At 42.7% G+C, this 15,354-nt stretch overlaps 1 protein-coding gene across 1 annotated transcript; it reads right to left on the bottom strand.

The window, feature by feature from the left end:
* Positions 1-11,714: 11,714 nt before the first annotated feature.
* LOC125894615 (uncharacterized) lies at positions 11,715-12,800 on the bottom strand. Its single transcript, XM_049586149.1, has one exon. The coding sequence runs from the start codon at positions 12,780-12,782 to the stop codon at positions 12,231-12,233; it is 552 nt and encodes a 183-aa protein (XP_049442106.1). The 5' UTR covers positions 12,783-12,800; the 3' UTR covers positions 11,715-12,230.
* Between the last annotated feature and the right edge of the window lie 2,554 nt (positions 12,801-15,354).

The raw sequence follows: 15,354 nt of genomic DNA, 5'->3' as shown, positions 1-15,354 counted from the left end.
ATGTAACATCTCCGAACTCTCTTAGTTCATCTGTTGCGAAGACATGCTTCACCCTCTGCAGAGGCCTGAAGCCCCACTACCGCTGCTGCACAGAGCCACAGAGCGCTGTTCCCTGGTTTATTCAAAGTTTAAAAGTGTGAAATATGTCACACATTTAAATTGCACCAAATTTGACAATGCACATCCTTGGGTTCCCAGCAATGCACTCAGCCAAGTGTGAAGTAGACCGGATAAACAGTTCCCGAGATATATGAAGGACATATACATACATATGTGAATACAAAAAGAGATTCCTTGCTTTATAGTTGGATATTACTAATTATCTGATACTGTTACAGCTAATATTTTGAGTTCCACAACAATCCTGTTTTAATGTGCTATGTATCTATACCTGTTAGGCAAGCTATTGTTCTTCGAATCTACTGGTTGTCCATTTTCTTAAAAAGACAAATATACAGTACATTGATCGTACAGAAGAAAATATTATTTGTAACAACCCTTCTCAAGTTTAGGGGAGACTTGTAAGTACCCATAGAGCAAGGGATGCCTATGAAAATCACCATGCCAGTTGTTCGCTTGCCAAAATTTAGCTTCCCTTTGAAGCATTTTAACGCCTTTTCCGAGAAGCTAGCATGACATGATTGGTACAAATAAAAACTTTAGGTTATCTAGCTATCCTCGCATAGATCAGCAATTGTGGGTGTCACTGTAAGGCCCATATGTGAGATCACACAGTCACTGTTATTTTTTGTATAACAAAATACACTTTGGCCAGTATGGGAAACATTGTGCATCTTGTTTTTACAGACATTTCCTACTGATGCCTTTGTGCATCGACATCATTATCATCAGCTGAATTCCTGCTGCTCACAACATCTTCAGTGAGGCATGCCTCTTTCTCCTACAGTCAGATGTACTGTATATTTTTAATACCACTTCATATTCACCTCAAAAAAACATCAAGAAGCGCTCCAGTAGCAGGCTGCCTCGCCTCATTTGTGCGCACACAGTGCAGTGAAATCTCTACAGCTCACCACGATTCCACTGAATTACCATCCCATAGTTCATAAAACACAGAGACAGGACCAGTCAGAGGACAGCACAAACCAGACGGCTCTGATCCTGTAGATTAAACTCATGTCAAGCTGCATTCTCTGCCCCGCTCCTCTCCACGTTGACAGCAGATGGCCCGCAGGGTATCGTGTCAGCAGGGCACCCACTGCTATGAATAAAAAATGCAACTATCTGCAAAAGGCAGAGAATAATATGGAACACAGAGCATTGGTTTGCAAAGAAAGAAACTTGGGACAGCATTTGAAATGAAATGTGGCTGAATTTAAATCAATTCGAATGATGTGTAAGGGCTATAACACCTCAGCCTTGTGGTTACACCATTATTACAACTTCTCATAAATATACTACTCTCCTGCAGGAGGCTTAGCCTGTTTGATATTTGTGTCTATATTTGGTACGTTATAATTCCCATGTAGAGCATGAGAGGCTGCTCCAATCACGCAGCACTCTCGCAAAACAGCAACAAGGCAATGTGCCTCACATTCAGACAGGCCGTGTCATATTTTCCACAGAGAAATGTCGTGGGCCAGGCACTTGGCTCACAGATCAGACTATCGGGCCATCTGCTGCGCCATCCCACATATTCACTCTTTTATGTGATGCTTGGTAATCAAGTCATCTAATGTTTCCATTTACTTCATACTACTGCTCATCTCCACATGTCTGCTTGCCTACCATTATTCAGCTCTACCCATGATGCTGCTGTATATCCTCTTACATGCCATTAATCACGTTCAGGGGTTGACAAGGATCATGGAGACGGGAGAAATGAGCATTGAAACCTCTCCATGCACACTTATCACACAGAGGCAAATTCATGCAAAGGATTTAAAAGCAAGTAAAGTGACCCTGCTGAAATAGTGGAAGTGTGTGTGTGTGTGTGTGTGTGTGTGTGTGTGTGTGCGTGTGCGTGTGTGGTGGAGGGGCGCTGAAAGCTTTTGCTCTGAATCTTTGGAAATGCATGATTTTAAATCAGTGAGGGAGGCAGGGAGAGAGAGAGAGAATGGAATAGGAGTGTATGCAGAGAGAAAAGGGTGCAGAATTAGGAGATTAAAGTAGCTGCAGGATTAGGCCCCAGGTTTTAATGATGGAAATGGAAAAGCTGTGAACAGAGTCTGACACATTCTCTCTGGCCCTCCTCTCCTCCTCACTGCCTCTCTCCAAAGCATGTGTCTCCTGCTGATTGCGTGGACGGCCTCCGGGGAGAGCCAGCACTGCTCTCCAATAAATAGCATACATTTGTTTAAAGAACATTTATGTGCAAACACGTTTCCCACAGCATTGCAGCCACTCTGGTTAACAATTAATATATGTGGACTGCCCTGCACTTTTACCATGTGCAAGATGCTTTTTGCCACTGCACATACACACATTCTGGGTCATACACACATTTCACGTTTACATTCACAGGCATAGCTCAAACACTATAAATAAAAGGATTAAGGTAATAGTTTGGTTAAAGCACTTCCATGATCCACAGTAATCAGACGTCCACAATAAGCTGAGTTTACATAATCAGTTTAACGTCTGGAAGGATGTTTAGTCGCTCACTGGAAACATCTCATTAACGCCACAAAATGAAAATGCAACAGCTGATGTTTTATTTTTATTTTTATGAATTTACAGAACACTTTAACATGATTTATGTGGCTTGTGAGCTGTAAGGGGAAAGATGTTTTACTGTCAGCCAAAGAAATCTTCCAATGATTCTCGCCACGCTACTAATGAAAAAAGAAAGGTTATGCATCACTGCATTACATTTGAGGAGCATCCACAGAATCAAATCAGGCTGTGCATACTGATATATAATTCATGTATGTGAATTAGTTTAGTTCGTCTTACTTGGATTTAAAGCTACAATTGGTAACTTTTATGGAAACAGCTTCGTGTTATGTTTGCTGAAACTGCCACTATATTCTGAGAGAAGTACGAGACAGATCATCTGTGAAAAAAAAACGTCTCTCCTCCTCTTCCTACTGCTTCTGCTAGAATCTACTGTGGAGCACCAAAAACAACAGAGCCGAGGAGTCTCGAATACAGCTGTCAATCATGTCAATCCCTGCTGGTGAACTGTCAAACTAGGCAGCTTGATCAAATATGAATCAAGATTCATATTTCATATTTCATATTCAGCTAAACAGTACACTAAAATATGTTTCTGAAAACATCTGAGGTGAGAAACAGGCAATGCAGTAACAGAATCTTGATTGACGTGATTGACAGCTACGTTAGAGACTCCTCGGCTCTTATTGGCTATTTTTGGTCATGTGCAGTCAGGCTGCTAGAAGAGATACAAGGCAATACAATAGGCAGAGGAGTCTGATTTTTTCACAGATTATCTGTCTCATTTAGTGCTGTGTAAAAATAGTGACAGTTTAGACCACAGCTTTTAAATTACAAATTCAATTGAGTCAGATTTTAAAACCAGAAAATGTTGATGGGCCAGACGTTTTCAGCAGCAGGCAACCTACTGAAAGCTTTTTTTTAGCTTTTGGTAATGACAAATTTCTAAACAAGTGCAAATCATTGTTGTAAAAGTTGTGTCACATTTGAAAAGAAAAATCTTTAGTCACATATCTGACTGAGGAACATCACATAATGCAGAAACACAATGAAAAAAAGAGCTTTCAACGCACAGATGCATAACAATTAAGTGGCATTAATGGTATCTAATAACACACTCTTTCTCTACCATAATCTCCCTCTCCCTTCTCTCACCCAAACACACACACACATGCACACACCTCACTTCCTTACGTTTTGCTATAAGGTCAAGTGTGTAGGAGAATACACAGGATATAGATTTATACAGTCCATGGCAGCAACAGTCATGTTTACAACAGCATGTCAATAAAATAAATATTCCTCCTGATTTCACAATACTGAATTATGTTATACTAGTCCATACCCATTGGTAGCTTTGTCACCTTCTACCTATGCCAATCCTTAATGCCTATGTGCAGTTTCACATAGATTGACCACGTCAGTGAGTAAAAAAACGTCGAACAGACAGAATGACTGACTGACAGAATGACACACTGACAGTTTCCGTGATTATGTACAGCATACCATACCATGGCTTAGTCATATCAAAAATTAGAAAAAAAACCCCAACAACATTTGGCCACAGGGGGAGCCACAGCAATCGGTCGCATTTTAGTCATTTTTAAGCATTTTTGTGTTGTTATAGCACCACCCAGTTGCCAATTAGAGTTAAATTTCTCCAGTCACCTTGAGGCGTCCTGTTCTACATATCTACCAAGTTTAGTCAAAATCGATATGGCGGTTAGGCTTAGATAAGAAATTAGCTCTCTAGCGCCCCCATCTTGTTTGATGGGGTCAATAATGGAGGGGTCCCCTCAGATTATGTGTGGTCATATGCCTACAAAGTTGCGTGGTGATTGGTGAAACCCTTGAGATGTTATACACCTTTATGTGATGAGCCACACCCTCTGCAATATTCATTGCCTTATAGAAGCTCAGTTTTAGTAAGTTTTCCAACTTTTGCCAAGAGGGAACTTTAGATATTGGTCCCTAGATTATGTTCACCGAGTTTCATGCAGATCGGTCAAACTTCCTGGCAAGAGATCAATTTTAAGTGTTTTCCGAAAAAACAATCAAAATGGCGGAAAATCTATATAACCGGAAGTTATGGGTTCTTGAGGTAAATTTGTTCCTCATGAGGAGAGGCATCTCTGTGCAAAGTTTCATGTCTCTACGACATACGGGGCATGAGATATGCCCATTCAAAGTTTGCAATTTCAATCGGTTGCTATAGCGCCCCCCCCTTTGGCCAATTGATGTAATATTGCTTCATTCGCATCCTCCCATGACCCTCTACCACTGTGCCAAATTTCACATGGATTGACCAAGTCAGTAAGGAGAAAAATGTGGAACAAAGACACAGACAGAGTTTTCGTCATTATATAGTAAGATAAGCATGAAGAACAGACATCAGTATCAGTCATTCACCCTGCTCTCTGTCCCACCTCTGGCTGAGGACACTCACTGTCTGCAAGGGTTTCGGTTCCAATGCCTAGGCAGGCCACTCACAGGTTGCTTCTGGGCAGCATGTGGCCCGCAGGTTGCCAATTGAATAGGCCTAACAGTTGCAGTAATGGGAGCATTGCATCAGCTGGTTGCAGTAAAATGACGAGTGCGTGATTACTCTGTTTCTACTGTTCAGCAGTGGATCACTGCAAATAATTACGACAAAGCAACTGGTCAAACAAAACCACTTATAATGGGAGAACTGCTTGCTGCTAAATCTTTACACCAGTATGAACCTGTGAGTGTGTTAGACAGCTCGACTGCCCGCTCTGAACTCCCGTTTCAGGCGTAATAATTAGGCCTCAGTTCTCTTATCTCTCCTAAAGCCACATTCCATTAGCACATACGTACTGCTTGCATACAAAGTTATCTTAAAGTGTGAAACTCTTCCTGACTGCTCTAAGACTAAAATATCCCAGGACCCTCACTGCAGCACTGTTTTTCACAAGGATCACTTTCAGCTGAGCCTTAATTGTCAGGAGGGCCGACAGTAGTGGAGATAACTCATGCCCCGAAGAAATGAGATGCTAATGTATTGCTGGCCATTCGAAATAAATCTGCAAGGTGCTCTTTCATGCAAATGCGAGGCGCCCTGTGTGTCAGCAAAAAGGCTTAAACGGATACATTTGAGGAAGGAAGATGGAAGACTGTGCTCGGGATGTTTGTGGCAGGTTTCCTTTGACATTCTGTTCTTGCTGAAGGCTACTGTGGTCATTAGGGCGTTACCTGGAAACAAAGGAGGAGTTGCGCTGTCAGTCCTCCCTTTTTCTCCTCAGTTAATCAGATGCAGTTTAATGGGTGACACTGAGAAAGATTCAGTCAAAGTCTCGGCCTTGGATCCAGCACTGCTCGTTCACAGGGGAAGAGCTTGATTTAGACTTCATCCTCTGTGCCCCTGGGTGCAAATCCGGTGAAAACTTCAGGAAGTGACTTTAAAGACTGTTCCCATGTTAGCTCCACCTCTGTCCAGTGATAATCACCACTGCTACAATTCGTAGGTTTGATCTCTCATGCTTAGATATTCTGTCAAAGAATGTTTTTCTGTCAGTCATGTTCCCACTAGACTGCTTTACCTCTTCATTTCAAAGCAGAAGTATTCCCTTTGTTGAGGGGCTGAGCCTATCAACTTCAGAGATCAACCCCTCATAGTGCATCCATAATAAGTCAAAAGGCCAGCTTCAGAGGGCTGTACCAAAAAAAAGACAAAGGGTGAAAGAGAATTGAGAAGTGAATGGATTCTTATGGAGAGGCCCAAATGCTAATCAAGGACTGGTTTTGGACAGGGATGTCTGTTTTGTCTAACAGGACTCCAACACAGCAGACTGCGCAGCTTCTGCCACAGTAAACAGGAATTGTAAGTCGGGAGGACTTGTTGTTTCAATCCTCTGCATGCATCCTGACTCAGGCGCGCGCGCTGACGACATTCCTCCGAGCCTGGGAGCCAGGCCAGCGTGCTGTCGCTGTCCAAGCCAATGCTGAAAGATGAGAAATACGAGAAAAGGAGCTGATGAGGCAATACTCTCTAATGAGCTGCAAAGTAGAATCTTTTCTATGGATTTTTTCAGCCAGTTGGAGACGGCCTCGGTGTTGATGACGGTGTGAAATGTTTCAGCAAAGACTGACTGGTATAAATTGTCGCTATCGTGTAGTTTGTGCGAGGAATAGTCTGCTGTTTAGAGACTCTTTAGGACTGTGACAAACCCTAATCTGGTGTTAATCCTCTTCTCAGAGCAAGCGGATATCTCTATTGCTCCTCAGTGGTTACCAGTGTGTGTGTGATAAAACTATTCTATTTGTCTGATGTGTAACGAGATAAAACTTCCCTCTCAGCCACCACTTGGGGATTAATGTCTTAACCTCAATATTAACTAGCACAGAGCTGAACTTCATCAGGCCGCAGGCATGGCGCTGATAGAAAGCTTTGGGAAAAGACAACATCATTAGGACGTCTAAGCAGAGATGCTACAAACAGCCACCAGGGTCATTAGGATCAAAGACAGAGGGGCAGGTCAGACTTTAGTTCGGCTCTGGTCAAATGAGACAGATAGAGAAAATAAACTGACCAAATCAGAGAAAATGAGACAACAAAACATCTTCAAGGCTGCATTCAAAATAAGTCAGCACTCTATTCATCCACGGATGTGGTGGAGGGTCTGTGTAATATTTGTTGCTCTCGGAATATTCAATATGAAGCCAAAATTACACATGTTTGTTTAAATCATAAGGGAACAGCAATTTGATAGCCTCTTGCTTCAGTTATTATTTTTAGTGGAAACAGGATGCCAGTGGAAAATGATCAAAAGGGTTCAAAAGTTCAAAACTACTCTGTGTTGTCTCTTGATTTGTTTGTTGATGCACCCATTAAAGAAAAGTGATTAGGAAAGATTCACTGAGGATATGGTTGATGCAGTTTTTTGGGGAGGGCATGTCACTGGAATCCTGCACTTGTAGGCTACTACATAAGCACTGAAAACACTAACTGAATATACTTTCTTGAAGAGACTTGAATGAGAACATTGGTAGAACTATGGGCCTTGGTCCATATGGTGTTTTTCTCTCTGGCAGAGAAGTGCTAGCAGGGCACTGAGGAGTACTTCATCTCAGCGTTTTATATCTCACTGACATTTGGGGTTGACTATAAAGCTAACAACAAGCTTACATGTACGGTGATAAAAGCACAACACTGACCAACAACAATCAGTGTCTGGCCGATCGGCTCCCACAAAGGGCTTTTCTATCTTTGTTGTGCAGCTCGGGATATACAGACACGGCCAGAACAAGCTTCTCCCCTTTGGTTACCAGGGTGACGAGTCCCACCCCATTGAAGGGACTGGTTGCCTGAAAAGGAGTAACACTGACAACACCAGTGCCTTTCTGAGAAGTTAAGAGATTTTGAACTAGAAGCACTCAGAGCAGCGGTGCAAAAAGTTGGACCACTCTGAAAAATGACGGTGGGTGCAGCACCCTTTCTCTAGGTGGCCACATGAGGTTGCATACTCTCCTTCCTCATTGGGAACAACTGGAAAAAAAGATGCTGGCACTCCAAAAAACAAGCTAGAACCAGGAGACAATGAACTTACATTACCATTAATGCCTCATCTCCACTTATGTATGTGATTGGTGTCTGTAGATCCATAAGTATACAGATGATGCCTTCAGTGTCCAACGCAAGGAAGTGCATTTCTTGGATAGAAACCAGTTAGCATCTACGTGAAGCAATGGCTTAATTTTGCCTGTTTTTTTTCGCTATCAAGTAGTTTGAAATATGCGCTTGGAACATTACCGCGACAACAACCAATATTCCATGGTTACAAATAAATGAATATATTGACCTGCCAGGTATGTGGCATGTTTTGTGAAATATTTCATTAAAAAGACAAACGGTTGAACGAGTCATAAATGACATAACCATATTTTAGCAGAATAACATTACTTAGATTCACCATGTGTTAAAACTAGATAAACAAGTTCTTTTTAATCATACAAACTCACTTAACAATCAACACAGGCAACTGATTTGAAGTAAATAACCTTTTAACCAGTTAGCAGCCTGTTAGCTAAGCTAGCACACTGTCATACGGGTCTCTCCAAAATCCACTGTTTTTTTTTAAAGCAGTCGAGGCAAATTCCGTACCTAAATATTATGGTGGGGAGGAGTTTTACAGGCATGTCGGATATCACAGAAATTCCCATAGGAAAGAATAGACTTCCAGCTGCCTTGTCTCCGAACACTTGTCTGCACCAGCTAACCAGGCTATCCCCATAGTTCACACATACACCTACCAGCACCTCTAAAGCTCACAAATTACTAATTAACATCATGACTACTCTGCACACAAACAGAAATGTGGAATCAACAAGTTTGGTTGTTGAAAGAGTTAAGTTATACAGTAAGTCACTGCGGCTGGCGGCTATATGCCAATAAACAGTTATAGAACGTAACTTTGTCTACAAACGCAACAGTTGTTTTCACAATTTGGAATTTTGTGAGAACAAATGAGATATAACATGTTGGTGAGCTTTAGAGGTGCAGTTATTTTGTTTACGTTAGACACGGCCAGGTTAGCTGTTTGCAGTTTTTATGCTAGGCTAATCTTAGCTGCCCCTGCATCTAGCAGCGTCACCAGGGGCCGGTTGCACCAACTGGTCTTAAGCCTGGTCTTAAGCTAAGTTGGTCGTAACTTGGCGTTCTAAGTCCGACCTTATAGTTACGACAGTTGCACCAACAGGGCGTAAGCCTTCTTCTCACTAAGACTGGGCGTAAATCTTACGCCTAGTCAAGAGCAGGCGTAAGGTCATTATCAAGCTGCTCTCATGCGCTCTAGAGCGCAGAGAGTGCAACTTGGTTATGGCACGTCTCATCCACCGTCTGTATACGAGCGGGCATTTAGACGGGAGAGGGTAATTAGGGACAGAAGCAATTGGACAAAGCCTATATAATGACGAGGAGCTGATTGAGAGGTTTCAGAGAGATCAGTTTGAACTTATTGAAGAGCTGTCACCGGATTTACAGTTTGTGTTGGGCTGCAACACAGCACTACCACCAGCCTTCCCACCAGGCAGGGGAATCCTCCCCAAATACGTCAACAATGATGTCACTGTAAATTGAGGTTTTTGGGGAGGACCCCCGCCAGTTGGATGATTTGTTTTTGGAGGAGATGTATTTTTTGCCTTGCTGAGAAGATCTTTCCACTTCTTCCTCATGTCAGCCTCTGTATGAAGGCAGCCAGAGTCTGAACACATATTGATGTGCCCTGTTATCTCTGCCCATACCGACTGTTTTTTCTTAATTGTGATACGTCTCTGTGCTGGCTGTACAGCTTGATTAATTTTCTAATTTCAGTATCGGTAAAGTTTTTCGTTGATCCTTCATGTTTTCTTCAAATCTTAAACTGTAAATAAACTGTCAACACAGATGAGAGGGGCTGTCAACTGTCAATTGTCATCTGTCAAGCACACGGGGTGATTCAGCGGCGCATCATTTAACGTCACCGTGCTCCTCCAGGCAGACCGCGTGGGGCATTCTGGGGGCATTCACATGGACGCACACAGCTAAAACCAGCGTAGCTAAGACCAGGCGTAAGCCCTGTTGGTGCAACTGGTGTAAGTCCACTCCTTAAGACTGGTCTTAACAAAGACCATCTTAGGAGTTACGACCAGGCTTAGTAAAGACCAGTTGGTGCAACCGGCCCCTGGGGTATAAACTAACATTGTAAGACACTGGTAGGGACTAGCTTAGTAGTTCAAATAACATAAGAGCAAAGGGATATGGACGCTCCACTCTAGAGGTATCAATGGCTAAAATCAGGAAACTGTCTTGCCCACATATTTGAGGGTATATCAGTATTTAGTGGTGCAGGATTCCTGCAGCAGGAATGATCCTAAAACCTGGACATAAGTTAGCATTTTAGCACTCTTGGTTCCCTCGTCTTGAAGTCAGTGGGTTTTTTGAATGCGTCCTTGGTTAGAGGCCTAAAATAAGATCCATGGTTAACAGAAGCTTAGGAGACTTATGACTGACTTAAAAGACACCAGTAAATACCCCGCAGCCTTGTTTTGGTGGTGAAGTCTAATTTCTGCAAGCGTAGTGTAGTTCATTTATAGCCTAACAAATTTATTTATTTTATTTATTTTTTTTGTTTTTTACTTCTGACGATTGCAATTATGCTTCGAAAATCATAAAAGTGGTGTTAATTGTGTTAATTATCTGGCTGAACAAAACATGTCAGTAACTTTGTTTGCCACAGAGCTTACGTATTTTTGGCAAAATTTCAAAATCCAATGGAAAACTCCCAAAGGCTTTTTTTTTTAAGGGGAACCAGGGCAACGCTAACTTCCACTTCGGCCTATAAGGAAACCTCATCCCTGCAGCACTCTAGGCTATAAGCTGCGGGTGGGTGATTTCAACATATTGACTTAGGGAATGATACACTGAATATTTTACTTAGGGAAAAACATCTCTGAGAACATAAAACCCTTTGAAAGATCACTTTAAAGAGTCAAAATAAGCGGATGTTGAGCTTGGGAACATAGGTCACTCCCTTTCTAGCTTCGTACACAATGCACAAATATGAGTGTGGTGGAGATCCTTGTATCTCACTCTTGATAAGAAAAACATTTATAAAAACTTTTGCAATCTTTTAAAGTGGTTGAACACTGTGATGTGGCGAATCATTTCACAAGGTGACTGAAAAGATAAATGACCAGCAATTTTTCATTTTATTGTGACTTATCCTATGTATCCCATAATGAGGACTGCACATACACACACACACACACACACACACACACACACACACACACACACATAAACCTGGTGATTCATTAGTGAAGCTGGGTGAACATTTTATGCAGAGCAGATAGAGGAACAAATGGCACTGTGCACTGGTTCATGTAGTCATTATTGTCATTATTATTCCACATGCTGGCCGTCTGTAATTACCCACTGCGCTTCCCGGTGCAACGCATTCTCTCTCTGAATTCTTTCCATTGCCGGCTTGAAGATAATGTAATCACAAAATGAACCAAACTGCAGCGCTTTTGATTCACAGGCAGCGAGGAGAAGAAAGACTTTGAAGTCGTACGGTTAATATTGATGAGGTGAGATATTTTAGATGATTAGCACCAGAGATTTCACTTCTTTCTTTTATTTTGCATCAGCAAGGTCAAAATGCCCAGAATGTCACACTTAGCATACATTTTCCAGTTGCTTGATCAGTGGATACAGTACAGAGAGCAGGGCAGGAAGCTCCAATTAACAACATTACATATTATCCTTTGACTGAGTCAAAATAAAATGATTTCAATATTCTTTTAATTTCTCCACAGAGATATGTGGAACGAAGAAGTGTCACTAACAATCTCTAGAGGGATGTTGTTTTCTATGATGGGAAAAGATTCATCTCAGTGTTTTAATCGTGTGATTGCTAGACGAGCTAAGCGCTATACATAATCAAACAATTTAGTTCTGTTGACATGCAAAAGCTACTACATTAGAGGTTTAAGTCAACTTGCTGACTCAGAGGAATGTGAATATAAAGCTGGAGTCCACTGTCCACAACATTGTTATAAAATCCTTGTTAAGTCGTTAAGCACAGCGAAGTGCTCTACGCATTGTACTTCTTGAGCAAGTCATTTTGCCAGTGCCGCTTACGATCCGGAAACTCTCTGGGCAAGCGGATCTTTTTGAAGTCCTCAATACATTTCTTCAGATCCTCCTCCAGCATCTTCTTCTCCTCCTCTTCCTCGTTCAACCCCGGTGGGGGGCCGCCATTCTCCCTAATGGTAGGCCGTGGCAGCGTCTTTAGGTTGAGGGTGGTGGGACGCTGCGGGCTCTCAGCAGGAGGTGGTGTCGAGGGAGAAGGACTGGAGGTAGAAAAAGGTTTGGCTGGCAGAGGTGGAGGCAGGACTGAAGGTGACAGAGGTGGGAGGTCGGGGCTGAGTGCAGCAGGAGGAGGTGGGGGAGGAAGAGGAGGTGTTAGAGGTGGAGGAGAGTCTATGGGCAGCGGGTGTCGAATGTCCAGTGTTGGGATGCTGTTGGTTTCCGGAAGGCTTTGTGTTCGGCCGGTGATGCTGGGCTCGGCTGTGGCTGGTTCAGTATGAGCAGTATCAGGATATGATGTCACCACTTCAGTGAGAGCTGGGGTGTCAGAGGTCATCGCCTTGGAAATTGCTGATAAACCACCTGCAATCGGAAGAAAGAATTAGAAATTAAAGTGTGTGAAATTTAAGGAATGGTTTGTAGTAATAGTTTGTCATTTGGGAAATATGCTTATTTGTTTTCTTGATAAGATTTTCTCTGGGGTAGTCCTCCTGCACCCTCCCCCTGCTGCTCGCCTCTCTCCCATAGATATATAATGATAACTAGATACTGGATGTCAAGATGGTGCCTTCTCATTCCAATGGAATTGCTCGCCTGGCGCATACGCCAAAAAAGTTTGCAAGGTTTACTTCTGCGGTATGCGGCACATTTTTCCTGCTCGACTCATGAACTTAACATTTTGATGATGTCATGGATTTTAAATCGCTTTTCTCAGCTCTAGGAAAGTTTTACATATTAAACCACCATGGATCAAAAATTCGTAATAGAAAGAGTTGACCTTGACCTTGTGTAACAGGGTCCATGGGAAAGGTAAGTGACATTGCTCTTGTTGTAATATCCGTGTTTTAGCACTGTTAAGCTGTTTATATGTTCATTTTATGCTAACATATCCTGTGTCACTTAATTTGTGTAGAGGTTTGAGTTTGTGTGGTTGTGTTTGATGGAGGATTTTGTTTTCCCCATTTGCTGTCAGGATTAAACTGAGATCCCCTCCAAAGATATCCACGGTCTGGGCCTCTTCATATCAACACAACACAGACATCACAAGAGTTCACCGGTTACAATTGTTTGCAGTTGTTACAGATGTGTCATTTACAGTGGAGGTCTATGGGTAAATTGCTTTTTGGGTCGCAGGTGATTTTTTTCCCCGCAATACCGTAAGTGGCCACTGGGAAAAATTGGCTACAGGGCTGAGTGGCTTTCCTGGGTGTCTGCCCTCTCCCCTCTCTGTCCTATGCCCATCCCTCCCACCAGATGGGCACACACATATGCAAGCGCTTCACACAGTAATCCAGTATTTCCCATACAATGATTTATTTAATCTTATTTCACTGCACAGTTGCCCACAGCACATTTGCTCAGCCCTCCTTGCCCGCTCTTTCTCTCTGTTTATCAGACCACAAATAAGACAAGAATGAGCTAGCTTTCATTAGCCACCCCATCGTCCTTTTGCCTCACTCCCCACCAGGAGGAGAGCAGGTAGCAGCTCAGGAGACAGACCTTTGGACCGAGTCAGGGCTGTCTGGTCCTCTGGAGCTGGGGTTTGCACTGGCTGGAATCGTATTGCTGAGGCAGCTGACTGGGGGGCTCAGTGTCTGCCGCTGCTGCTTGCTCTCATCCAAGTGTTGTGGTCTGTAGCAGCTGGGAGTGAGGCGGAGGACATGCTCTGGTTCAAGACTCTAGCTAACCTTAGCTACGTAAACATGAACTTGAAGCAGCCCTCAAGGCTAAACATTTTTCTCCATCTTCAAAACACTTTCCAGAAGACGTTGTCAGACTCTTTTTGATACGTTCATTTTTTGGTTGCTTTGCAGCATGGGCAGTTGTTGTGTATGCTGGAATAATAACTTTCTCTGCAGGATTCTCTGCTATTGAATCATGCTTTCACTGAAGGAACATGCACACGCATGTGGATTTGTAGACCAGCCAATAGGAACGCCCTCTCACTCTGAAATGACCTGTGATTGGCAAAAGTCTCCAGACATGGCCTAGATTTTCTAAAGCCTGGAAACAGAGCCAAGAGGAGATGTAGAAGTCTAGCTTTCTCTCAAAACAGTTGAATGACAATATGCTCAAAGCTTATTATGGGATTTTTGCCCAATGACACCAGAATAAAACTGCCTATCTGAGCTTTAAAAGGGAAGACTGACACAACTCCTATGAGAGTGGTAATACTCTCCTCATCTAACTCAGCATGATAGCCAATAAGCATTTCCCAAAATGTTAAATTATTCCTTTAAAAATTGATAAGCGAGCAGCTGAATATTATATTCACACACAGGTGTCTGGTCTGTTTGAGCTGAGGTCTACGAGTGGAGCTTCACACAGAAATTTGATTACATTTCAATTTTTTTTTCTGTTTTCCTTATCAAAGTGAGTCAGTAGTGTGTGGCTGGCACAGGAACAAGCACCTCAGCTTTGAGCTTTGCAGTTTTTGTCTCCAAGAGTTACAAAAGTAAACACATGCTGGCACGAGAGCGTGCAGGAGCATTATGGAAACAGAAATTAGCAGAGAAAGGAGCTCGGCAGGAGAGGACAGGAAATGAGAGATAAGGGGAGTGGAGGACAGTTTCATTTAATTTCAAAGTTCCCTTTTACCTCTGCCTGTGTGTGCATTATCCTAGAAGGAATACTGTGACTGAACGGATGGCGTGAAACCTCCTGACTGAAGCTTGACAAGCAATTTTTCACGGTATGTTGATTTTTCATCTCATCTCTGTGTGAGGACAGAAGAGGTTGCTGCGGTGCGACTTCTCAGAATAGTTGGAGCGGCACATGCACATTCTGCACCTCTCGGTATTTGAAAACCCATCAACCATTTTGAATCGTCCCCTCTTTCTTTACGAACGGCCTATTTTTTTGTTCCCAGCAACCAGCGAGTGGGTAATCAGCCTCTCTTTTACTTATGA

Source organism: Epinephelus fuscoguttatus, linkage group LG9, assembly GCF_011397635.1.
Source record: "Epinephelus fuscoguttatus linkage group LG9, E.fuscoguttatus.final_Chr_v1".
NCBI classification, from domain to species: domain Eukaryota; kingdom Metazoa; phylum Chordata; class Actinopteri; order Perciformes; family Serranidae; genus Epinephelus; species Epinephelus fuscoguttatus.
This window is presented reverse-complemented; position numbering and strand designations above follow the sequence as displayed.